The sequence below is a fragment of the Pongo pygmaeus genome, chromosome 1 (genome assembly GCF_028885625.2).
Source record: "Pongo pygmaeus isolate AG05252 chromosome 1, NHGRI_mPonPyg2-v2.0_pri, whole genome shotgun sequence".
In the NCBI taxonomy this organism is placed as follows: Eukaryota; Metazoa; Chordata; class Mammalia; order Primates; family Hominidae; genus Pongo; species Pongo pygmaeus.
Window position 1 is genome coordinate 70543002 of NC_072373.2, and position 27668 is coordinate 70570669.

Sequence of the window (27668 nt, forward strand, 5' to 3'; positions counted from 1 at the left end):
TTGAGACGGAGTCTCACTCTGTCGCCCAGGCTGAAATGCAGAAGCATGATCTCGGTTCACTGTAACCTCCACCTCCCAGATTCAAGCGATTCTCATGCCTCTGCCACCCAAGTAGCTGGGATTACAGGTGTGCACCATCGAGCCCAGCTGATTTTTGTATTTTTAATAGAGACAGGGTTTTATCATGTTGGCCAGGCTGGTCTCGAACACCCAAGCTCAAGTGATCCACCTGCCTCGGCCTCCCAAGTGCTGGGATTATAGGCATGAGCCACCACACCTGGCCCCTTCACAGGTTTTAAAAGGCCAAGAGCAAAAGGAATTAAGCAACAAATAACGGCCTCAAGAGAGAGGGGCGGCAGAAGAGTCACTGTCACTGCATTTCTTGATGCAAATACAAAGTCACAATTGGGCCCCACAATTTATTTGTAACCTTTAACACAGTTCCCCTTCATTAGACTGGACAAAAAGTCCTGGTCAGTTGTTTGCCTTCTCTTTTGGCTATATTCAGCATATAAAGGTGCCTGGTATCAAGATGAACAGCATTTATGAACATGAACCATAGAGTTAATACTGAATACACTTGAAGTTACTTTTAAAAGAGACTTGCTTTCTGGCCGGGTGCAGTGGCTTATACCTGTATTCCAGCACTTTGGGAGGCCGAGGCAGGTGAATGACCTGAGGTCAGGAGTTCAAGACCAGCCTGGGCAATATGGCGAAACTCCATCTCTACTAAAAAAATACAAAAATTAGCCAGACATGGTGATGTGTGCCTGTAATCCCAGCTACTGGGGAGGCTGAGGCAGGAGAATCGCTTGAACCTAGGAGGCGGAGGTTGCAGTAAGCTGAGATCACACCACTGTACTCTGGCCTGGGCAACAGAATGAGACTCTGTCTCAAAGACATGAAAAAATAAAAAATAGACTAGGTTTCTTCCAAATATATTTATCACATTCACATGTGCAGTATTTTGCCATTTTTGTGTATTTTTAAATTAAAAAAAAATTTTTTTTTTTGAGACGGAATCTCGCTCTGTTACCCAGGCTGGAGTGCAGTGGCATGATCTCGGCTCACTGCAACCTCTACCTCCCGGATTCAAGCAATTCTCCTGCCTCAGCCTCCCAAGTAGCTGGGATTACAGGCATGTGCCACCATGCCTGGCTAATTTTTTTGTATTTTTAGTAGAGACGAGGTTTCACCATATTGGCCAGGCTGGTCTCGAACTCCTGACTTTGTGATCCACCCACCTCAACCTCCCAAAGTGCTGGGATTACAGGCGTGAGCCACAGCGCCCGGCCTAAAAATTTTTAAGTTAATGCTAATACAACTCATACTAAACAAAGTATTGGTACCAGTGATCAGACAAGGACTTGCAGGGGGAGGAGGGAATAGCCATTCAGGAAAGTAACATACAAGAATGAATCAGAAAAGACATCTTTCACTATAGAAAAACCTTTAATAACAACTTCAGATTTACATGACCCTTCTGGTGCTCAGAACACTATGGATTAACACACACACTGGAAAGATACAGACACAGGAATCTGCTGCACTACCCCAAATGGCAGAGTCTTGACTGGGGCTTCAGCTCCTTTCCCAATCCAAAATTGGCACCTTTTTCCATGGAAATTCAAACTGCATCTCTAAATGATGGGGTGCATGAACTGTCTGTTTCAAAAGTTTTTAAAAACAAACAGGAAGTACAGCTTCCATTTCATTAAGAAACCACCACAAGGCATGGTGCAGTATCTACTAGCTTAAAGTTTATCACTCCATTGGGGCTTATTGACAGAAATGTGAATGTAGTAATGTAGAAATAAGGAAGAGAGTACTTAAGAAAAAAACAGTACAGAAGAAGTTTTAGAGTTTTTTAAACTTTAATAATATGCTTGACTAATATAGTCAAAAGTGATATGCACTCGTGAAATTAACCCATTTTCTGAAGTCCAAATTAGCTATTAAAGTCTTTATTTTTTACCAAAAACATATAAGGATTTAGTACACTGTATAGATTACATAGCTTTTCTACCAACCTAAAGCTTATCAACTTTATTATTGTCTACTGATTTTCAAACTAGGCATTAAATTTAGGGTGGGAAAGAAGTGGATACACTCTGTTTCAACTAGGGTAGTTGCATGTTATCCTCTCTTTAAACCGGGCTTATATGTAATTTTTTTTTTTTTTTGAGACAGGATCTCGCTCTGTTGCCCATGGCTCTGAAATGGAGGGAACTGGGACATAAATGTTTTGAGGAATAAAGTGGTGTGATCACAGGTCACAGGTCACTGAAGCCTCCATGGCTTGAAGCCATCTTCCCACCTGAGCCAACTGAGTAGCTGGGACTACAGGCGTGCACCACCACGCCTGGCTACTTTTTGTATTTTTTGTAGTGACAGGGTTTTGCTATGTTGCCCAGGCTGGTCTCAAACTTCTGAGCTCAAGCAATCCTCCTGCCTTGGCCTCCCAAAGTACTGGGATTAAAGGCATGAGCCACTACACCCAGCTATATGTAATATTTTATTTCAACAGAGGGCCAACACTGTATTACCTGATAGAAACTTTAATAATGATAAAAAAACAGTCAAATCCTTATATAAACTTCACCCAAAACATTCACTTTGGCTGGGAGTATGGCTCATGCCTATAATCCCAGCACTTTGGGAGGCTGAGGCTGGCAGATCATGAGGTCAGGAGTTCGAGACCAGCCTGACCATCACGGTGAAACCCCATCTCTACTAAAAACACAAAAATTAGCCGGGCATGGTGGCAAGCACCTGTAATGCCAGCTACTCGGGAGGTGGAGGCAGGAGAATCGCTTGAACCCAGGAGGCAGAGGTTGCAGTGAGCCGAGATCACGCCACTGCACTCCAACCTGGTGACTGAGACTCTGTCTCAAAACAAACAAACAAACAAAAAAAATTGACTTTATTCCTCAAAACATTTATGTCTAGTTCCTTCCATTTCAGAGCCATAAAGCCTAAAGATACATAAAATACCCAGAACAGACCTTTGTGTGTACACAGTGTATGTATACATACCATATGTAGCACTCTGTTATGTAGCATTACATAAATTACATGAAATTTTGCATAAGATTAATAAGCAAGTCACTGAAACTTTATTAACAATAAGTATGGGCCTGACATGGTGGCTCATGACTGTAATCCCAAAGCTTTCAGCAGTGGGAGGTTTACTTGAGGTGAAGAGTTTGAGACCAGCCTGGGCAACACAGTGAGATCCCCATCTCTAAAAAAAAAACAAATAAATTAGCTGGGTGTGGTGGTAGGCACTTGTAGTTCTAGGTACTCCAGAGCACTATTTGAGTCCAGGAGTTTGAGACTGCAGTGAGCTATGATCACGCTACTACACTCTAGCCTGGGCAACAGAGTGAAACCCTGTCTCTTTAAAAACAAAAACAAAGTATGAGCTATCTTCCATTAAAAAATTGATCTGGAGCAAGGAGCCAGGAGCCATGGCTCACACCTGCAATCCCAGCATTTTGAGAGGCTGAGGCAAATAGATCCCTTGAGTCCAGGAGTTTGAGACCAGCCTGGGCAGCCTGGGCAACATGGTGAAACCCCATCCGTACAAGAAAAAAAAAAAAAAAATTGGCCTGGGCGACAGAACAAGACTCTGTCTTAAAAAAAAAAAAAAAAAAAAAAAAAGGCAGCCTCCGTTTTCTAATTAAATTCTAACATGAGGCAAGCAACTTTACCTGCAAAGTTTTAGTATGTGAATCTACCAACAAACAAAACAAAATTCCATTTTGCATCATTATCCAAGATTGAGAATAAAAGGATCTAACAAATTTATCCTCACACATAAAGGTACTAGGTCAAGTTAGAGATCTAATGAGAAAGTGATATACATACTACATAATTGTTCTGTTGGTTAATATGCCCAAAATAATAGTTACTATCATTACATCTTACAGAAACAAAAACTTTAAGCTTATTACTTTTCAGAAGGAAAAAAGTATCCTATAACTGGAAATAATTTTTGCCACATTAGTGAAATAGAAAAAATAAATCTTCCTGAAACATTAAGCAAGAGATTTTAGTTTTTATTTGTTTAAAGGGTATAGATTGTGGTTTCAAGAAAAGACTTTTGCTAAAAGCAGCTAGCAATAAGATTATGGCTATCAAGCCAGTTTCTTTCATAGAAAGTGACCATTCCTTGAAGTGCTACTGTTTTTGAAAGTTTCTTAGAACAGTCTCAGCATTCTAAACAGTCTGTAGTTCTACATATTTGTTGTCGCAATCTTGGGCAGGAAAATCACTAATAACAGGAAACAGAGGCCAGGCACGGTGGCTAACACCTGTCTTCCCAGCACTTTGGGAGGCTGAGGTGGGCAGATCACAAGGTCAGCAGTTTGAGACCAGCCTGACCAACATGGTGAAACCCTATCTCTACTAAAAATACAAAAATTAGCCGGGCATGGTGGCATGGGCCTGTAATCCCAGCTACTCAGGAGGCTAAGGCAGGAGAATAGCTTGAACCAGAGAGGCAGAGGTTGCAGTGAGCCGAGATCACGCCATTGCACTCCAGCCTGGGCGACAGAGCAAGACTCCGTCTCAAAAACAAACAAACAGGAAGCAGAGAGCTTTTTGAAAAATAGCCTTGATCAATCCAACAAATACAGTATTCAGAAACACTACAGAGCAACAAAGTCTTCTCATAAGAGTCATATTTATAGTATTTCTTAACAGAAATATAAACCTAAGAATTCCATTCTCTAGATTCAAAAGATTGGCTTGCTCATAACCAGGTCTCAGAGCAATCTGTCCCCAATATATTTAAAATGCAGTTATAAATTCAAGAGACTGATTCATTTTGATTTCAAGAAAAATGTCAAGAATTACAAGCCATATTAAAGCAAACTAGTTAGGAGGTTATGATTCCATTTACAATTACAATACTGTTGTGCAGAACATTACTGTGAGAACATGCAGAGTACCTTTTTAAAAATAACCTCCTTTGAGGTGTATTTGTGTCCGTTGAAGTTGGATTTAATGTTTGAAAATTACCTAAACTCATCTGGACCAGTGGTATCGTGAGTAAGATACATGATTAAGCTGGATACTTGTGGTTCAAATTAAGTTGTGACTATTAAGAAACTCTACTTACCTTCTTGTGAGACTCAAACGGACTTTAAAACAATTCTGAACAATACCAAGAGAGCCTCTCAAGTGGCTGTTCCAAGTAACAACAATCGTTTAAATAATTCATAAATCTTACTTTGAGTGGAAAGCTGAACTACATGGTCTCTGATACCCCTTCCAATGCTCAATCTTTACAATCATACCTCATACATACAAATAATTCCTACACACATTGTATTAGAAATGGGCATCTTATAAAATGGAAGTATTACATAATAGACGACATTTCCTTGAAACCAATCACATATTAATTTATTCCACCTAAAAACATACTACCGTTAAAAGTATAACTGAGCAAATGCAGAAGCCAGCTTCTGGATTCTTAATGATCACTTTAATATGAGTGGAGGTGATTAATACTTATGTTACAGACTCACTAGTCTGCAAAATAATTCAAGAGAAGTCAATATTTATTAGACAATAAAATAATTGTTCCAAAGGATATTTCTAAATAACTTCAAAGAAGTTACCATAAAGTTAAAAAGGAATATCTTCCATGTTAAGTTTGTGATAAAATAATTTAAACACATGATTGACTCTATAAATCTTTTTTACAAATAACTTCAGAAGTTATAAAGAGGAAATGTTTTTCTTTTTCCTCTGCTATCTCTTATTTTTTCCTTCCTACTTCTGATCCCCTTAATATACAGTATTATTGATGTAAACTCAAGAATTCATGGTAAAAGGCATCTTTTTGCTTCACAGAAATCATGACCTATAGAGAAAACAAGGTAAAAACTAAGGAAAACTGAACATTGAACTTTTTTCAAAAAAATTACAAAATAGGATGTATAACATTATCTTTGGAAAACAGACATTTTCTTTCTACTAGAAATAGCAAAAATCATTCTACATTTTTTCTTCCCCAATTGCATGTTCAATTAGCATACATTCCAACAGTGTCCATGAAAAAATTTCTAAGCAAGAGGTATTTAAGTGATTTCTTCCTAAGTGTTTTGGCTAATTCAGTGGCCAAGAAACTATGATGTTTATTCTCTGATTGGACGGAGTCAAGAAACAAAACAGATATAATTACCAAGGGGTAAAGCTGATATGACCCAGCAACAATCTGTCATTACTTCAGCTATTAGTCGGCCTTCTCCCCCCACCCAGCCCCACAAAAAAAGTACTGCTCTGCTTAAGTGTACAAGACTCCAGTGAACTTCCAACAGTTTTGCTTCAAGTGACATAGCAATGGAGTGAGTCATCTGTAAAGCCTGGAGTGGTCCAAATAACACAGATAACTTCAGTAACAGCTGGAAACAGCTGGCTCCAAATCAGGGAGATACCCAATCTTCAGTGACAAGGAGGAAACAAAGTCCAAGCTTCTAAAACACGTAACGACAAGTCCAGGAACGTGGCCGGACATAATCCAAAAATGTGGGCTACAGTGGGGAAAAATAAGAATGGAAAAATAATTTATTTGTGTACAGAGTAGAGGAGGTGTGGAGGTAGGCAGGGGATATTAATATGATACATTGTACATCTCTAAAATGCCTCCTATCAATAACCCTCAAGGTATAGGCAGCTCACTAATTCAAAAGATGTTCAGTACTTTTATCTACAACACAGATTTATTCCATTTAGATGCTTCACATAAAGCTTTTAAAGCCCAGTAAACTATACACAATTGTGTGAACTTTGACCAGTTTCTAAATAGGCACTATTTCTTTCTGTATCTTTTATTTTATTTTAGCACAGCCCTACTTTTAGTACCTTAAAATCTAAATGGTGGTTAAGGACGACAAATATATATATATATATTTATATATAACCACCATTTAGATTTTAAGGTACTAAATATTAGTACATATTAGTAAATATGTAATATATAAATATATATTATATATACACACATATAAATGACTAATATATACATAAATGACATATATATATATAAATGACTAATACAAGGTTTAAAATTACTGAACTATCAAAGAAGAAGCAAACGAAGCACTACAGAAGTTCAGAAATAGGAAACAGAGGGAAGCAAGCATTTGAAAAATTATCACGGAAGATGTGGCATCCAAATTGGATTTTGATAGGAGAATAAAATCTGACATGTGGAATCCAGGTGACCAGGGACAGTCAAGAGCAATTACTTCAGATGAACAAAGGAGATTAATATGAAATAAAGAGGGAGAGTTGAGGCAGCCTAACAGACATAGGGTACACAGAAAGAGGGGAAGCTTTGGAGAGGAAACTGATTAATTTCATTATGGACATCTTCAGTTACAGATGCCTATGAGAAATACCCAGGAAATAAATCAAGAAGGCATCCCCTCCAAACCTGGAAGGTTGTAGGGATTGAATGAATTATTAGTAGGGCCACCAAATTTAGCAAATACAAGTACAGGATGCTGAGATGAACTTGAGATAAATAGCTCTATCTGCCATATTTTTTGTAATTTACTGAAAAAAGCATAATAGAGGACATTTGGGGTGTTCTAAGAAACCCAATACAGGAGGCAGGACAAAAGTATTAAATACAAGACATGCCCTATATATACAAAAAGCCTGGCAATCCTACTTCTTAGGGTGTTTCCATCATGAAATTCTATCCATAACTATAAGCAGTACTTTCAGCTAGTGCTACTAGATCTAATTAACCAGATCACATCAATTAAATTAACCAGAGTGTTTGCTGGAAAATTCCTATGTCTTATACTGTGTTACTTGAAAATAAAATTCTTAAAAAAAAAAAAAAAAAGCCATCCTCCTAAAATCTGTACCCATGTATAGCTAAAAACAAAAGTCCTAAGAATAAATGAAACCTGAATATAATTACCAAAAACCAAAAACAAAAATAGAATCAAGAAAGGATCTCGGTGTTGTCCAATATTTTTACAAGAGTTTATTTAGAAGAAAGAGGTTTTAAAAAAATAGGTATGTTTTAGGTGGTGGTAGTAGGGACATACATGGCATTAGGAAAATCCTGGAGAATACTTAGAAGGGGCTGGCTGGGTGCGGTGGCTTCAGCACTCTGGGAGGCCGAGGTGGGTGGATCATAAGGTCAGGAAATCAAGACCATCCTGGCTAACATGGTGAAACCCCATCTCTACTAAAAATACAAAAAATTAGCGGGCATGGTGGCATGCTCCTGCAATCCCAGCTACTCGGGAGGCTGAGGAAGGAGAATCGCTTGAATCCGGGAGGCAGAGGTTGCAGTGAGCTGAGATTGCACCACTACACTCCAGCCTGGGCGATAGAGTGAGACTCTGTCTCAAAAAAAAAAAAAAAATATTAGAATGGGCTGAAGAAAAGGCAGTAAAAGAAGAAAACCAAAAGCTAGGAGAGTTAAATGTGAAGAAAACTAAACAAAAGGAAAAACTTCAAGTACAATAAGATCAGATAATAAACTAATGCTTTTACTCTTCGTTTCCCTCTCTTTAACACTAATTCATCATAATCTCCACTACTATCCTCCTCAACATTGCCCACCAACTCTCACAATCAGAGAATCAACAGGTTCTTTTGCACTCCAACCAGGTTGGTGACTCACATTTTTCAGAGGACAGTGCTGACGTGCATACCACTCTTGAGAATAAAAGCAGAGTAAGACTCCATTGCCCAAGAAAAGAGAAGTCCACATCAGAACATTCCAAATTGGCTTTTTCCGACTATCATTGACAATGAAGTTGAAAGCCACTAAAAATAGGAAGGCAACAAAGAAATATACAGTTATCAGAGGTCAGAAGTTCGAGACCAACCTGGCCAACATGGCGAAACCCCATCTCTATTAAAAACACAAAAATTAGCCAGGCATGGTAGTGTGTGCCTGTAATCCCAGCCACTCAGGAGGCTGAGGCAGGAGAATCACTTGAAGCAGGGAGGTAGAGGTTGCAGTGAGCTGAGATCATACCACTGCTCTCTAGCCTGGGTCACGAGAGTGAAACTCTGTCTCAAAGAAAAAAAAAAAAAAAGAAAGAAATATACAGGTATCAAAACATAATTTATCAGAAGATGAGGGGCCTCAGGTATCCGCTGTTATTTAATAATTACAGTGAGCAACAACTGTTTATATTTTTTTTATTCTGGTCACTGTTTCTATAAAGAAAAATAAAGCTTCAGTGTTAAAATCAGTAACTTACAAGAAATCAGTGTTTTCAGAACATGTGTATATATACTTCATGGAATTAGAATATTCATATTCCAACCTTTCCCTCACTCAAAAACTTGTCAGTTTTCTAGGGGATGCATACCGACAATGTTTACGAATGGGAAAGCTGTTTATATAGATAACTTTTATGACCTACCAAATCAGTGTTATCAATGGTCTTCATGAGGTTACCTAGTTCATTTTCCTACTTCAAAGTGTAAACATCTTGAGACAGAGCTGTGTATAATTATTCAAAGTCAATATTCTGACCATCTGATAAACAAGTACTACCTTAATATGTTACTACTATCTAGTTCTCCTACATTGATTTTATAGTTTCCTTTCTATCTGGTTTTCTTTTTTAGCATAGTACCCAGTACTCACAGCATGCCAAGATACTTACTTCCAAAGAACATGAAGAGCACGAAGAGCACGGGATAGAAAAAGCTCAAGCAAACAGCCAAGGCATATTCGTGTACTACAGCAGATACAGCAAAGACAGCTAACATGGCAGCAGATTTGAATCTCTTGGAGAAAAACTAAAGAAAAAGGAAAATATTACAAAGTAATTTTTAAAAATTTAAAGCAAGCATGAATTATATAGGATGCAAAATTATATGCCAAAGTCACCTATTATATTTGTACTTAATTTTCTAAGTCTACTCCTTGGATTAATCCAAACTATTAAAATAATTACAAATCATATACACTTACAAACTCTTATTATTGTTCAAACATCTAAGTCTATTTTCAAAAATATCAATAACTTATGTTTGTAAGTTATTACAACTGACAAAACATAGTTTTCCTATATAAACGAAACATATTGAATTTCAGTCTTTAGAGTAACACTGTATGGTAGATGGGGCAAGTGTCCTCTCCATTTTTACACATAACAAAACTAAGATTTCAGAAGGAGAAGAGGGACTTGCCTTATCCGTATGTGAAACTACACTTGAATGGCAGAATTAGCACTCAAATATTAATACAATGCTATTTCCACCACAAGATGCTGTCACTAAGCCAAATGGTGCCCTCACTTAATAAAAACTGTAATCCAGATACCAGTGTTTATCAACCAGGAGATTCAAGATTACATCTCATCAGTCTAAGTACATTATGCTCTAAAGAATGTCTCAAAGCCAGGTGTCACTGATTGGAGAGATACAAATCCACACAAAGGTGTTTCTCACAGAAAAGTGTTTCTCAGCCGGGCACGGTGGCTCACACTTGTAATCCCAGCACTTTGGGAGGCTGAGGCGGGCGGATCACCTAAGGTCGGGAGTTCAAGATGAGCCTGACCAACATGGAGAAACACCATCTCTACTAAAAATACAAAATTAGCTGGGCATGGTGGTGCATGCCTGTAATCCCAGCTACTTGCGAGGCTAAGGCAGGAGAATCGCTTGAACCCAGGAGGAGGAGGTTGCAGTCAGCCGAGAACATGCCATTGCACTCCAGCCTGGGCAACAAGAATGAAAAACTCTGTCTCAAAAAAAAAAAAAAAAAAGTGTTTCTCTACCTTTAACCAAGAAAAACGAATGAAAAAGACCAAAGGGAGATTATTTGTTGGCAATGAGATTCATAAGAAACTATCCATTATTGGTGGATCATTTCAACTCCAACAACCTCCATGCATTCTTACTTTGTTACGTAAGATAAAATTCAGAGCAAAAGACACAGTATTAGACCTACTACTGTACACAGTGGTTTCTAAGCAGTACCATTCAAAGCAGGTTTCTAGATGTAAATTTCTCAAAAGAAAACTGAAAAGATACTACCACCCTTTCCTCATGAGCAATTAAATATAACTTCTTCCCGCTGTAAATACTCATACTTTCTGAAAAAGAATCTCCATTTCATAAATAATATCAACTTAAACCTTGCTACTTACCCAGAGAAAGTCCTTGTAAGCATAGTAATATAGCCAGTCATGGACCACCACATTCCAGGTTCTATAATAGTTAGAGTATGACGTGGAGTTCCACCAATCCTGAGGGAAAAAGTAAAGGTATAAAACTACACACACACACACACCCCCCCCCCCACCCGAAAGCAAACCCCCCTGACTTTCCCAAAGAACACATGTAACAGAAAAATCAAAGTATACTGTGATAAACTGTTGGTTCATACACTGATGACAGAAAAATCTTCAAAAGCATTTTGGTTATTAGTGTTGAATATGACATGAATTCTCGTACTATATATGATTTCATACAGAACACATAGAATCATTTAAATCTAATGTTCATCTAAACAGCAATCGGTAAGCCCCACCCCCTTCCCCTGCTAGAATGTCATGAGAAAATTCTACGGTCATGAAGACCAGAGAGAGTGCTAACACTAGAGAGCTGTTTGGTGCTTACCATAAATGGCAAAATTATCCAGAGTGAGATGGTGGCTACCTCAAAGTCCTGGTATCTCTATATATATTTCTTGCTCCCAATTTTAAGATCAGATGAATGAAATCAGATATCTAAAATCTGCAATCCACACTTAAAGTTTCTTTGAGAAAAAAGGTGGTAGACTTGGAGTGTTGCCATAAACAACCAAAACTCAAAGAGAGCTGTAGGTAGGGTTAAAGAATGCTATGAGCCATTCTGACTCTAATTCTACAGCTTAATTCCAACTTTAGAAGCATAAGGATACTATCTGAAGCAAAATTAATACCTTTCAAAACAAAAGAGGGAAAAGTTATTTCCCTCGTGAACTGCTCAATTGTCTTAAATGGAATAATTTGCTGAGGTCATTCCTACAGAACTAGACGGTCCATTTCAAATGAATGAACACTCAGGGAAGTCTCATGGTGTGCTCTGAACCAACAGTTTCCTACTGGAATCACCAATATATCCTTGTAGGATCCAGCAGAAACCATTTGCTTATGTTAAGGGAGCAGATATTAGAGACAGAAGAAAACACAAGGTTATGCTAGTTATATCTGTAACTGAATTTCAGAAAATATTGGCAAAACTTGTAGAAAAGAAAATTATTTCACAATGTTTGTGTGAAAGGCTGGTGACATTAGCCAACAATGTCGAAATACTAATAATGAAGAAGATAATAAAATGTAAAAAGAAAGCTAAGTCTAAGTATATACTACCTTATAGAACATCCTGTCGCCAAAGCGTAACATCTCAGCAAAGGCATTGAGCCAGCAGTGCAAAAAGGCAAAAAAAGTAAGGAAGAGAATCAGCACACCTAAAAATAAGATTAACAATATTAACAGTCTTTCCAAATAGCTCACATGCCAAGCAACTAATTATATCACATCATTTTATTTAGCTGGGATTATTTTGTAAAATATAAGTTATTATTCCAGTTTACCCATTCCAGAGATGATATACTTTTGGAGTTAATTATCTTAATTTTAAAACAGTAACTTCCTTCAAAGTGGGTTCAACAAATGACATTACCCAGTCTGGTTTTTTTTTTTTTTTTTTTTTTTTGACAGAGTCTTGCTCTGTCGCCCAGGCTGGAGTGCAGTGGGGTGATCTCGGCTCACTGCAACCTCTGCCTCCAGGGTTCAAGCAATTCTCCTGCCTCAGCCTCCCAAGTAGCTGGAACTACAGGCATGTACCACCACACCTGGCTAATTTTTTGTATTTTTAGTAGAGACGGGGTTTCACCATGTTGGCTAGGCAGGTCTCGATCTCCTGACCTCATGATCCACCCACCTCGGCCTCCCAAAGTGCTAGGATTACAGGCATGAGCCATCGTGCCCAGCCTATCCAGTCTGTTTTAAAGAAATGCCTAAATATATGGCTTAACTTAGTACCCAAGGCCCTTTAAAAATCTGGCCCCCATACCCCCTCTTAAACAACTGTTTAAAAGTGGGAGACACTTTGCCCCCTCTCCCCCACAGGACATTTGAAATTCTAAAGACTTTTTGTTTTTAAAAGACAGGGTTTCACTATGTTGCCCAGGCTGAACTTCAACTCCTGGGGCTCAAGTGATCCTCCCACCTCAGCCTCCAGAGTAGCTGGGACTACCGGTGCAAGCTACTGCACCAGTGCTGTGACAATTGGAGGAGAGGGAGTTGTGCCACTGGTATCTAGTTGTTAGAGGCCAGGATGCTGCTGAACAGTTTATGCTACAATGCAGAAGAATGCCACTCCAAAGAATTAACCAGTCCAAAATGTTAATAGTGACATGGTTAACATAGTGACATGGATAACATTCTAAACATATCTCCAATGATTCTACCCTCTAAGTATTGTTAAACATCATCCACAACTGGATTTATGCCATTCCAGAATGCTCCATGCCCTTGCATCCATCCCACTACCTAGAGTGACCTTTCCACCAATTCTCTGCCAGGCAAATACCTACCTATTTTTCAATACCCAATATTAAATGTTATCTCTAATATGAAACAAAGGCCATAAGCATTTTGTTTATCCTACTTATGTAGTACATATTACAATATATTGTAAAATATCCATTTATATGTCCACCTCTTTCAGTCATTTATTGAAAAATATATATTTATAGAGCATCAACTATGTATCAGACAATATGAGAGAGACTGTGATTGGCTATAAAACACAATCCTTGATCTCAATAACTTTGCAGCTAGTGAGGAAGACACTCAAGTATGTAACACATATTCTATTTTAGGGACAGATACAGAGTTCATTCAAATAAGTCTTGGGGCTGGTGAGGGAGGGTTACTGGAAGAGGAATGCAAGAGAAGAAAAGAAAGGGAAGGCGATGACAGAAAACATTACCAACATTCAATGAGTAAAGAAAAGAGGAAAAGTAAGGGAAACTATGAAAGCTCCCAGACTGTAAAGATAATACATGTCTTGTTCACTTCTGAGTCCTCGGCACCTGGCATAGTACTAGGTACTCATATATCTCTATAATAGACAAAAAAGGGGAATAAATAAATTTAAGAAATCAAGGTATGGCCGGAAAGACAGGAGGAAAATAAGAAATAGTGGCAAAAGGCCGAGCATGGTGGCTCAAGCCTGTAACCCCAGCACTTTGAGAGGCTGAGATAGGAGGATAACTTGAGCCCAGGAGTTTGAGAATGGCCTGGGCAGCATAGGGAGACCCCGTCTCTCTAAAAAATAAAAACTTAGCCAGGCATGGTGGCATGCACCTGTAGTCCCAGCTACTGAGGCAAGAGGATCACTTTGAGCCCCAGAGGTCAAGGCTAGTAAGCCATGATCACACCACTGCATTCAGACTGGGTGACAAAGAGAGACCCGGTTTCAAAAAACAAAAAAAAGCAAGAAAACAGTGACAAGAGAGATTTCAAAATGTGGTCAGCAGCACCCAATGCTTCATGGAGGTCAACTTGGATAAGGGGTAAAGTACATCTTAATCCATCCACTGGATTAGAATATGGAGGTTACTAGTAATTTCAACAAGGGGCATTTAAGTGGTTTGGTGGAATCAGGAGCAAGATTACAATGAACTGAATAGCGAACAGGAAGACACAGCATGAATGTGGACTGTCCACTGTCAGAGAAAGGCACAACTTGAGTGAAAGCCATAAGATGAAAGACTGACCTGAGACTGGATGAAGGATACTTCATTTATAAAGTAGATGCAAGAGGTCAAGATGGGTATAGATATATAGAAGTTTAGATGAAAAAGTAGGCAAAACAAAGGTGCTCATAGGCAATAGCTTTCTATTTACCTCGTGAATTTATGCATGACCAAATTAACAAGTACCCATGTTACCTGGCAAGATGGAGTTAAATACACATAGGACCAGAACACGAGCGCTGAAGGGCTCCTGTTTGATATTCCGAAACAAGGGGGCACAAAGCCTTTCAAAGATGTAGTACACATAGAAAAAGCAACCAAAGACCTGGAACATAACAGAGACAGAATTATAATAACGATGGCTTAATAAGATGGATGGCAATTTTTTTCTCTCCAAAAGAAAGTACAGATGTGACCCTTAAAGTAACGTTCACATATGTATTCCATTTAACACTAGTATATAAGACTGCTATAATCCTTCAGGGAGATTACTCAAGCCTAGTTTCTACCATCACTTTTCCTAACCCTTTACCAAATGATATTTTTAAAAGAGCTCACTCTTAGAACCTGTTTTTCCTGCTGCTTAAAACTCATAACATGGCCGGGCACAGTGGCTCACGCCTGTAACCCCAGCACTTTGGGAGGCTGAGGCGGGTGGATGACTTGAGGTCAGAGTTCGAGACCAGCCTGGCCAACATGGTGAAACCCCATCTCTACTAAAAATACAAAAATTAGCCAGGTGCGGTGGTAGTCACCTGTAATCCCAGCTACTCAGGAGGCTGATGCAGGAGAATCGTTTGAACACGGGAGGTAGAGGTTGCAGAGAGCCAAGATTGCATCACTGCACTCCAGCCTAGGTGAGAGAGTAGGACTCCTTCTCAAAAAAAAAACAAACACAGACCCATAATGAAAGAACTTACTTCATAAATGGGCATTTGATTGAGACAATAGTTTAAAACGGGATCTTCCAGGATTAATGATTCTGATGGAGGTGGGAGGAGGAATGGGGAAGAGTCAGACTATACCCACATACACATACACCTCCCCCGAAAAACAGGAAGGAAGGGGGAAATTAATGCTTACAGAAAAAACCAATTAGAATTACTTTATAATTTTTTTTTTTTTTTCAAATGGAGTCTTGCTCTGTCACCCAGGCTGGAGTGCAGTGGTGTGATCTCAGCTCACTGTAACCTCCATATCCCAGGTTCAAGCAATTCTCCTGCCTCAGCCTCCTGAGTAGCTGAGATTACAGGTACGTGCCTCCACGCCAGGCTAATTTTTGTATTTTTAGTAGAGATGGGGTTTCACCATGTTGGCCAGGCTGGTCTCGAACTCCTGACCTCGTGATCTGCCCACCTAGGCCTCCCAAAGTGCTGGGATTACAGGCGCGAGCCACTGCGCTCAGCCTAATATATTCTTATATTAAAGAAAATTACTTTTGATGTTGGCAAAACAAACACCATTTACTGTACTAGAAATAGTTTAAAAGACTGCATAATGTCAACAGAAAGCATTCTTAGCTCCCAATTAGATTTAAGTAGATTATATTATTATCATAAATATGAATCCCCATCCCCTAATCAACATACCTTAGGCAGTTACAAAAACTTACCTGTGCAAACTTCATAGCAACATAACCCCATCTTACAGTGGGATTCCTGAAAAAGAAAGAAACAAAAATAAGGTTTCTAAATAAAGTAACTGAACTTGAATAAAGACCCTCACAATTAATGTTTTTTAGTCAGGCACGGTGGCTCACACCTGTAATCCAAGCACTTTGGAAGGCGGTGACCAGGAGTTCAAGACCAGCCTGGCCAATATGGTGAAACCCCGTCTCTAATAAAAATACAAAAAAACTAACCGGGCGTGGTGGTAGACACCTGTAATGCCAGCTACTTGGGATGCTGAGGCAGGAGAATCACTTGAACCCAGGAGGCAGAGGTTGCAGGGAGCCGACATAGCACCACTGCACTCCTGGGTGACAGAGCAAGACTCCCATCTCAGAAAAAACTAAAATTAATTAATTAATTAATAAAAAAATAAATTAAAAATAATAAAAAATAAAAATAATATATAATTAATTAATTAATGGTTTTACACACAGAACATCATTTATGACCATATGAAATACTTTATAATTATGTCAAGAATTACTATAATCAAATTAGACTTCTCTACTCACCATCTGAGGCTTCCCATGTCAGACAGAAAATGAAAACTCATTCTATATTTTCTATGTCCCTACATGAACTGGCCCCTGTTTACCTATCCCACCTCACTCATGCCACACTTTTGGTGCTTACCACATTTCTGCTTCACAGTACCATTACCTGGGATAGCTGTCACGGTAGATAAGGGTAGGAGCAAATAAGAAGTACAAATACTGGTTGACTGTAGGTATTGGAACAGTGCCTAGAAAAGGAAAACTATAGTTAGAGAAAAGGCTCTTTGATTTTTCACAGCAAAAATAAAGGGGGTAATATAAGGAAGCGCAGAACAGGGAAGAATAAAATGACTTATCAGCTCATGTTCTTTTTTCCTGATCTCCGGAATGACTTCTTATTCTTGCACGAATTGAATATTACCAATCTCTTTAAACCAAGTTATTCCTGTGACTGAGATAACTTCTAGAGTGTGAAGCAACAATTTGCAAAGAATAGGCAGGCACAGGTGTAATGAGGCTATTAACATTCCATAAAAATAATGCAAAGTTACAAAAGATAATCAATTTTTTAAAACTGTAGGTTCAAGGGCAAAGCCGGAATAGTCAGGAAACAATGAAGTGGTCCTCAAAATCAATATGGATCATATATATTTGAAATAAAACACAATCTCTACATTATGTAATGTGACATCCCAGTAAACAACAAAGGGTGAAATATCCAGCCAATAATCCTTTAAACTAATGAAATTACACAAAGAAAAGAAAAAGAGAGAGAGAGAGAAAGAGAAAAAGAGAGAGGGAGGAAGGGAAGGAGGAAGGAAGGAAAGAAGGAAGGAAAGAAGGAAAGAAGGGAAGGGAAGGGAACGGGGTGGGAGGCAGGGGAGGGGAGGGGAGGGGAGGAAGAAATAATGAACAAAATAAATTACATACTTGATTTCTCCTTAGATGAATTTAGTACCCGAGGCACGTTCTCTCTGACAAATGAGTGGGCCTTCATTACAAAACGAATCTACAAAAGCAGGAGGAAAAAGATGTCTGTTCAAAGAAGGTCTCCTGCAAGTGTCCTTTCCATTAGTCAAATGCATTATAGATAGCCAATAAAGTCAGAAAATCCTGATGAGTGTATAAACAAATTAAAATAAAACCTTTATTATACAGTTACATGACAAAACAATGAATCTGACATTTCAAAAGTGAAGTTTTTAATTATGAAAATACTTTATAATTTAAATGACTTTTACAAAAAGTATTCAGGAACAAAATCTTGATGCATCAAAAATAGTTCAATGTGACCGGGCGCGGTGGCTCACGCCTGTAATCTCAGCACTTTGGGAGGCCGAGGCAGGCAGATCAATAAGGTCAGGAGTTTGAGACCAGTCTAGCCAATATGGTGAAACCCCGTCTCTACTAAAAATACAAAAATTAGCCGTGTGTGGTGGCGGGCGCCTGCAGTCCCAGCCACTTGGGAGGCTGAAGCAGAAGAATCACTTGAACCTGGGAGGCGGGGGTTGCAGTGAGCTGAGATGGTGCCACTGCACTCCCCCCTAGGTGACAGAGCGAGACTCTGTCTCAAAAAAAAAAAAAAAAAAAAAAGTTCAAAGTAATTTATTTATCAAAATTCAGAGAACATGGAAGCTACAATGAAACTTAAGAGGTGAGATGATTCTAGTTTAACAATTTTACAGATAATGGCAAAAGGAACAATATTTGAAAATTTATCCAAGTTAATACAGCTAAAAATAATAGTATCAGTATGTCATCATCATTACTATTATTTTAGCTGAGGACAGCATCGCCTTGGTTAACACTTAAAACCTTACCTGCTCGAATATAATGATGAACCGGGAAGCTGGTGGCAGTGTATATGCTAACACAACGTATGTTGGTCCAAAACCTAGAACTCCAATCTGGAAGATCATGAAAAGAAAGCCATGGAAGAGAGAACGGATCAGCGGATGAGAACTCTTGCTATAGCCAGTGGCCCAATGTTGAAATAGAAAATAGGGAACTGACAATGTGGACAGGAACATGATCCACCAGGTCCAAACAACGGTAGGAAATTTGCCAAAAGCATAAGACAGGAGGCTGAACTCAAGCACCAGCCTGGGGAGAAAAGGTCCAGAAAAAGAACATAGAGGTGAATTTTTAATATACACTGAGTTCACAGAATTTAAAACTTTCAAACACCAAACTTTCAACCTTAGGAAACACCATAACATTAATACGCGGATGTCATGGATGTAATAGTTCTGCTAGTTACAGATCTGCTTCTAACCATCTGCTTTACTATATATCAACAATATGTGTTCTTTAGAAACAAGTTTTCTAAAAGCTCTAAGATAAATACAGTCTTCAAACTTAAGATATCTAAGATAATTGGACTTTGAACTTCTGAAAGATTAGATTCTCACATTAATTTTTTAACTGTAAAATATTCTATGGAAAATATTCAAACAGCAATCATTCTTATGTACAAAAGATTTTTCAGAAGAAATAGGTACAATTTAAAAATATGTTAATATACTATACCATTATCTCCAAATGTAATTTTCAAAAACAGTACATAATTCAATCCATGATTACCACGCTGTCATTTTTTAAGCTACAATTTGAGTTTTAAAATTTTATTTTGAGATCGGGTCTCCTTTGCATCCAGGCTGGAGTGCAGTGGCACAAACACAGCTCCACTGCAGCCTCAACCTCCCTGGCTCAAGCGATCCTCCCATCTCAGCCTCCTGAGTAGCTGGAACTACAAGTGTCTGCCACCGTGCCCAGCTAATTTTTAAATTTTTTGTAGAGATGTTGCCCAGGCTGGTCTCCAACTCCTAAGCTCAAGTGATCCTCCCGCCTCGGCCTCCCAAAGTGCTGAGACTACAGGCACAAGCAACCATGCCTGGCCTACAATTTGACTTTCACATTAAAAAGAAATATCAAATTTTTCAACCTTCAATTCCAATAAGCTACTTGTTTTAAGTAACCATCTTAAATAAAGACAATCAAAAAGTTAATAAATCATATACAGTTATCCAGGAAAGTGTGCAGATACCAAAACTTATGCAAATTCGAGGCCCAGAGTTGGCCCCGTGGAACCCACAGATATGAAAAATCTGCCATTCTTATATGTGTGTTTTCCATCCTGGAATACTCTAGATCCCAATCTGCCTTTGCTTGCAGATGTAGAACCCATGGATACAGAGTGCTAAACACACTGATTGAAAAAATTCTGCGTATAAATGGACATGCACAGTTCAAACCCGTGTTGTTCGTAGGTCAACTGTGTACAAAGTTCTCCCATTTGGGAAAATTACCTAGAAACTACTGATTATGGTCTATTCAAATAAACCACTTTAAAAATAAAAGTAATGAAACTTCTAATTTTCTCCATCAGTTAAACTTTTCAGGGCAGAGGAATATCACCCTCAAATCTGCTGCTTTAGGATTTCCTGAAGCAATTTAATCAATTTACCCTTTACCAAAATTTAGTGAAAACCCCTAACTTCTCATGCATCAACTAGCCAGCCATCTTTTTTGTTGTCTTACCTTCCTTCATCAATGTAATCTACTACAAGTGTGCTGAGGATAAAGAGAATGAGGAGGGCAATAAACATGTGATATATTGTTCTGATGTGGTCCACTTCAAGCAGCTCACTGTAAATGTAGTTCAAACAAAACAAGTTAATAATGTATATTTAAATTTAAAACACCATAAAGTCTTTTCTTAAAGCAGTTAACTTAAAGCAGTTGAGAAGATGCTTAATCCACTCTCCAAAAACATCTCAAAAAAGAATGGTCTACATTCTTTAAAACCTACCAGAAATGGATGTTTTCTAAGTAAACAAAGGCCATTCACTAAAAACAGGAAACAAAGAAACTATTTCAAATGCTAAGAATTTTTTTAATCCTATTCATACATTCTACTCCCTAAATTTAACATATACTAAGTACTACCTATTTCCAAAACGTTAAAATTGACATGAATTTCTATAATGTTGATCATGATGATGATGATAACCAACTACTACCCTACACGTCTATAAAACTCAACCATTTACAAAGATTTTACCTTCTCCTCATTGACTTTTGTATTTAAGACTGGTCTAATTTTCTTTTAGAATAAAACAATAATATAGATGACTTTTCCTAAATAAATCTTTTATATCTGACTAAAACAGGTTTTTTAACTTGTTTTTGGAAAGATAATGCCAACCTTTTAAATGATTTTGAGTAATCTAATACACTACTACTCAATCTCTGGACCAAGGATCTTCACAGTCTAATAAAAACTCATCTAAGCCATAGAAAACATGTTCTGTTTCCTTGGTTAAAATTTTTTTTAACATGTAATTTTGTTTATTTTTCGTGTATAAATTCTATCATTAAAATCCTAATTATAATGTTTAAAATAAATTCTTTTCCCTTTTATGTGAAAAGCCTGCGTTTTCCCCAGATGTAAATTTTAAAAGATTAATTCCTTCAAACTACAGTGTGACAGAACACCGAACACTATACATTACATGCTTAGAAAACACTGAACAGCATATTACATGCTTAGAAAACCTGCCTTCTTATGTAGGGGAAGTAGTAAACATCAACTTGACTCACAGAAAGTAACTTTTGATAAGCATAAGATGTCTTTTTAAAGAAAAGTACACTTTTTTTTTTATTGAGACAGTCTTGCTCTGTCACCCAGGCTGGAGTTGCTGGGTGTTGCACCTGGTGCTCAGGCTGGAGTGCAGGGGCACGATCTCGGCCCATTGCAACCTCCACCCTCCCGGGCTCAAGTGATCCTCCTGTCTCAGACTCCTGAGTAGCTGTTACAGGCATGCACCACCAAGCCTGGCTAATTTTTTGTATTTTTTGTAGAGAGAGTCTTGCCATGTTGCCCAAACTGGTCTTGAACTCCTGGACTCAAGCGATCTGCCTGCCTCAGCCTCCCAAAGTGCTAGGATTACAGGTGTGAGTCACAGTGCCAAGCCCAGATAACCATTCTTATCCCTAACTCCTCTTTTGAAACTAGATACAGAATCAAAAGATCAGAAACGAGCAAGAGAGAACATACAACAAAAAAACCCACTAATGATTTATACAGATACAGAACTCATTACATGTCCATATACTAAGCAATGATTCTATCAGAATAGTTTTTAAAAAATCAAACATATTTAAAAACAACTAAAAATACTCACTCTAAGAGAGAGCGCCTTGCAATAAAAATCTTTCCTTGTTCTGGAGGTGCTCTCAAATCCCTGAGAAGAGGAAAAATTAAAACAAGATATAAGTACTTCAAGTATTATAAGAAATCTAATCCCACAGACAAGAGAATATACCAATAACACCATCTAACATTAATTGACTGATGACCTTTTCACTACTAGGATTACAGATGCCTGCCACCATGTCCAGCTAAAACAGATCCAAATATTGTGTTACAGTTTTATGTATGTTACTTCATTTACCCTCTCTGTGAGGCAGGTACATACACAACCTTACGAAGGGAAAGGTCGCCACACCCAGCCCCTATGGACTTTGGCAATCACTTTTCCTTCTTGTAGAGAATGGAAAGGTCGCCACACTCAGCCCCTATGGACTTTGGCAATCACTTTTCCTTCTTGTAGAGATCCCCTAAGGTCACAGACAGGCCTCCAAGCACACTCTACTCCAGGTCATATATACTGTTATTGATCTGTCCTCTGAAAGTTCACTGATGTTTACCATACCCTTCCTGATATCAAAGGACTTCCAGCAACTCCCAACAGCCTCCTGATCTTAAAGCTTGCTGCAAGTTACTAAAAACTCCCATTTTAACATCTTGCTCATCTTCTTTAGGGCTTTTCGTACTACTACCAGCACTTAACTATAATTGGCCAAAACTATTCTCCAGGACATCAGTCTACGCCTCCGAACAGGGGCATAAAACTGAGAAGAGCATGGAATGGCAAGTTAACACATATTAGCCTTTGATAGCCTTCACTCGATTATTCTGGATTAACCATCAATTAGAAAAGTATATACTAATCGCACTGTACTTTATTACAAGTATTGTATAGAATGCAATAGAGAGGCACGTAATGATGTTTTTTTTTTTTTTGAGTCAGTCTCACTCTGTCGCCCAGGCTGAAGTGCAGTGGCGTGATCTCAGCTCACTGCAACCTCCTTCCCCCGGGTTCGAGTGATTCTCCTGCCTCAGCCTCCCGAGTAGCTGGGATTATAGGCACTTGCCACGGCACCCAGCTAATTTTTGTATTTTTAGTAGAGACAGGGTTTCACCATCTTGGCCAGGCTGGTCTTGAACTCCTGACCTCGCGGTCCACCTGCCTTGGCCTCCCAAAGTGCTGGGATTACAGGCATGAGCCACCATGCCCAGCCATGATATGATTAAGAGCAAGGACTCTAGAGCCAGACTCTAGGTTCAAATCCCTGCTATGTAATTTTGGACATTTAATTAAGTACTCTGTGCTTTAGTTTCCTAATCTGTAACATGCGGATAGTTACAGTTATCTGTCTCATAGGATCACCGTTTGGTTTAAATGAATTCATCATGTAGAGCACTCAGCAAGTGTTGGCTATGTTGTTCTATTAGTCACTATTTTTTATTTGGAGACAGGGTCTCTGTTGCCCAGGCTGGAGTGCAGTGACGTGATCTTGGCTCACTACAACCTCCACCTCCCAGGTTCATGTGATCATGGTATCTCCCCTGCCAGGTAAGTATCCACCTCCCAGGTTCAAGCGATTCTCATGCCTCAGTCTCCTGAGTAGCTGGGACGACAGGCATGCACCACCACGTCCAGCTAATTGTTGTATTCTTGGTAGAGACAGGGTTTCACCATATAGGCCAGGCTGGTCTCAAACAACTGACCTCAAGTGATCCACCCGCCTCGCCCTCCCAAAGTGCTGAGATTACAGGTATGAGCCACCACGCCTGACCTTACTAGTCAGTCTTTTTTTTTTTTTTTTTTTTTTTTGGAGACAGAGACTCTCTCTGGAGTGCAGTGGCATGATCTCTGCTCACTGCAACCCCCACCTCCCAGGTTCAAGTGATTCTCATGCCTCAGCCTCCCGAGTAGCAGCAATTACAGATGCCCGCCACCATGCCCGGCTAAATTTTGTATTTTTAGTAGAGACAAATGGTTAAATAACCATGTTGGCCGGGCTAGTCTCGAACTCCTGACCTCAGGTGATCCACCTGCCTCAGCTTTCCAAAGTGCTGGGATTACAGGCGTGAGCCACTGTGCCCGGCATTAGTCTTAAAAGAGGTATGCATGTATGTTATAATTTATACATAAAGACAAAGAAAACCCCATCCCCCTTCAAATGGTTAAATAACTTTCCCAATGTAACACACAGCCAATAAAAAGTGGCACCAGGGTGTGAACTCAAGCATATTTGCTGCAGTCCATTTTCACCATTGAACTATACTGAGTAGATGTTTGCATTAAAAGAAAATAGCACATACTTACTTCACTCTATGGTTGTTTTTCTCTCCTTCAAGAACAGAAAAGGTTGTGAGAGCGCACCCACCATTATCTAATGATGCAGATTTTTCAATGAGATTGGTCACAAAATCATCAAAGTGACTGCCAACTTCCTTCATAAAAAATGGCTTCAATTCCTAGAATTTTAAAACAAAGAAAAAGATGGGGAACTAATACATGCTTGTGAGTCATTAGCATTTCTCTAAAGGGCTACCTTAAACAGAGCTGGATCAAAAGAAAGACATAGTGAGTTCACAGCAGTAAAAGCAAAAAATCAATTCCTGTATCTGACTGTATCTGACTTGAAGTTTCAGAAACAGCTACCTAAAAGGCAACATAGTGATTTATACCCTTTTAAAATGTACACCCCTTGTAAGCATAAAACAAAATACCTCAGCTTCCCAAGTAGCTAGGATCACAGGTGTGCGCCACCACTCCCGGCAAATATTTTATTTTTTGTAGAGGCACGGTCTCTCTCTGTTGCCCAAGCTGAACTCTAGGGCTCAAGCAATCCTCCCACCTCAGCTTCCCAAAATGTTCGAATTACAGGCAGGCGCCACTGTGCCTTATTCCCACGTTATAATTACCATGATTCTAAGTTCTCTTTTTTCTTTCTTTTTTTTTTTTTGAGACGGAGTTTTCCTCTTGTTGCCTAGGCTGGAGTGCAATGGCACGATCTCGGCTCACCAAAACCTCCACCTCCTGGGTTCAAGTGATTCTCCTGCCTCAGATTCCCGAGTAGCCGGGATTACAGGCATGTGCCACCACACCCGGCTAATTTTGTATTTTTCGTAGAGATGGGGTTTCTCCATGTTGGTCAGGCTGGTCTCCAACTCCCAACCTCAGGTGACCCGCCCACCTAGGCCTCCCAAAGTGCTGGGATTACAGGCACGGGCCACCGCGCCTGACCCAGTATTGTAAGTTTCTTTCACAATCTCCCTCATCTATGACCCCAAACTCTGACACCTCAGATGGTACAGAATGTTACTTATAAGGTAACTATTTTAATATGATCAATTCATCTATTTTCTTTTCTTGAAGTAACATTCATATGTGAGTAGTTTAGGTATCCATATGCGAGACAAAATAACAAACTAAAAAAAAGCCATATTTACTCATTTCTGCTTGCCAACACAATTTCACAAAGTTCTTGACTCTATGATGATACACAGCTTTCCAAATACTTCTAAGACAAAATAAAACACACACTCCCCCCACATCTCTTGCCTAAGTCACTATATTCCTTGAAGATAATAACCTTGCCTTTTCCTATAAATAAAATGAGTTAGTAATTACACTTCCATAATCTATAACCAAATATACTCTTACACCAAACCTTAACATATTCTACTCTAATATAACTTCTAACTTCTAAACAAACGTAATATAATTTTACATATGCAAAACCCTCACCACCTATACATAAACAGTAGACTAAAATACAGTGCCAGAAAAGGCTAACAAAACCTCTCTATAAGACTACTCCCAGGCAGCAGGCTCTGTCTACAGTTCTCAATAAGACTTCTAAATCCAATAACTTTAATTCTTAAAAGGCTTTTCTTTAGTTGACAATCACAGCAACTACGAAGGGGCTCAAGAATAGACTGCCCAGGGTCATCTGGAGCATTGCAAGGAACTGCAGCCTTGGTATAGCACAGGCCCCTTGAGCCCCTCTGGCTCCGCCATGGTTGCAGCCGACTGGGTGAGCTTCTGACCTCCCACTTGGTCGACAGCCCTGAATATTATTCAGCTAGCTGCTTTCACCACTTAACAAAAAAGTGAGTTCTTCCATGAAACTTTTTTTTTTTTTTTGAGATGGAGTTTCACTCTTGTTGCCCAGGCTGGAGGGCAACGGCATGATCTTAGCTCACCGCAACCTCCGCCTCCCAGGTTCAAGCAATTCTCCTGCCTTAGCTTCCCAAGTAGCTAGGATTATAGGTATGCACCACCACACCCAGCCCATTTTGTACTTTTAGTAGAGACAGGGTTTCTCCATGGTGGTCAGGCTGGTCTCGAACCTCAGGTGATTCGCCCGCCTCGGCCTCCCAAAGTGCTGAGATTACAGACATGAGCCACCGTGCCCAGCCTGAAACTTTTATCTTTTTAAATAGAGATGTGGTCTCACTATGTTGGCCAGACTGGTCTTGACCTCCTGGCCTCAAGTGATCCGCCCACCTCAGCCTCCCAAAGTGCTGGGATTACAGGTGTGAGCCACTGTGCCCAGCCAAGACTTTTTTTTTTGAAGGGGAATATCCTAGTTAAAAGATACTGCGAAGAAAAAGATATGTGAGGCTGTCTGATTGGCTAGGTTGTACAGGTGTTTTCCCTTTCAATTTGATTCTATAAACAAAGCTCGGCAGGATAGAAACTATTACACATGGATAACAGTCTAGAACTGAAAACACACAGGATAGCACCTGACACAGTTACCACTCTCCAGGCATTCATTGTTCCAACCTCTCCCCCTCGGTCTGAGCTAACCTATGAGGAACAATAAAACAATGTACAATAAAAATTGTAATTTAAGCAAATCCTATCATTTAGTCCTTTTATTGTTAAAAGGTAACTAAACCTACCACATTCCTTCACATGGCATTATAATTACATGCCTAATGTTCATTTCCTAATGCCCTTCTCCTCTTTCTCTGAGGAATTAAAGTTGATAAAAGGTGCTGCCACTGGGACACAAGGAAGAAAGAACTCTGCTCTGTGGACGCTTACGTTTCCTGAATCTCCTCCTTTCACAGATCCTAGCAGTGATGACAATAACGAGTAACTGCTTATTATTGTTACTCCCTTTGTAAGAGGGAATATTAAGAAATATAGTACAAGAAAACAGTCCACTTCTGCCTTCTGACTTCTATCACATGAAACTTGTTAATTAGAACTCAGTATGTGATCACTAATAAATCTGAATAATGTCTGGTATCAGTAACCTGAAAATAATGTTGAGGTTATAGGCTTTCTAATTTGCTTATCTTTTCAATCTCGTATCTACTGATATTAATTTCATGCAGCCAGTGGACTCTGACAGCCCTAGCACCATGATAGATGAATGGAGAGAAGGAAGGGAGAAGGGGAAGAAGGGAGGAGGCAGTTAACTAGAAACTAAAAAAGGTGCTTATTTAGGTAAAAATATAGTAAACTATATTTTTAGAGCTTAAGGAAACCTTTTGTATTAAATAAGCAGCTGAATTAGATAACCACTAAGATACCAAGAATAGGGATCAACCATGATACAAAGACCCTATGGCTGGAACACATAGTTAAAGGAACA

The 27668-nt window shown here is 39.1% G+C and overlaps 1 protein-coding gene across 1 annotated transcript in view; it reads right to left on the reverse strand.

The window, feature by feature from the left end:
- Positions 1-4043: 4043 nt before the first annotated feature.
- The window catches only part of SOAT1 (sterol O-acyltransferase 1), a 63542-nt gene continuing 39917 nt past the window's right edge, over positions 4044-27668 (reverse strand). The window contains exons 4-16 of the mRNA XM_054457570.2: positions 24377-24528; positions 22106-22165; positions 20460-20567; positions 18740-19022; positions 17850-17928; positions 17086-17167; positions 16368-16413; positions 14951-15080; positions 12360-12457; positions 11154-11252; positions 9663-9798; positions 8663-8808; positions 4044-6545 (exon numbers count right to left, since the gene is read on the reverse strand). Of these exons, the coding sequence (XP_054313545.1) occupies positions 6489-6545; positions 8663-8808; positions 9663-9798; positions 11154-11252; positions 12360-12457; positions 14951-15080; positions 16368-16413; positions 17086-17167; positions 17850-17928; positions 18740-19022; positions 20460-20567; positions 22106-22165; positions 24377-24528 (1476 nt within the window). The 3' untranslated portion in view covers positions 4044-6488. The remainder of the gene's footprint in view (positions 6546-8662; positions 8809-9662; positions 9799-11153; positions 11253-12359; positions 12458-14950; positions 15081-16367; positions 16414-17085; positions 17168-17849; positions 17929-18739; positions 19023-20459; positions 20568-22105; positions 22166-24376; positions 24529-27668) is intronic.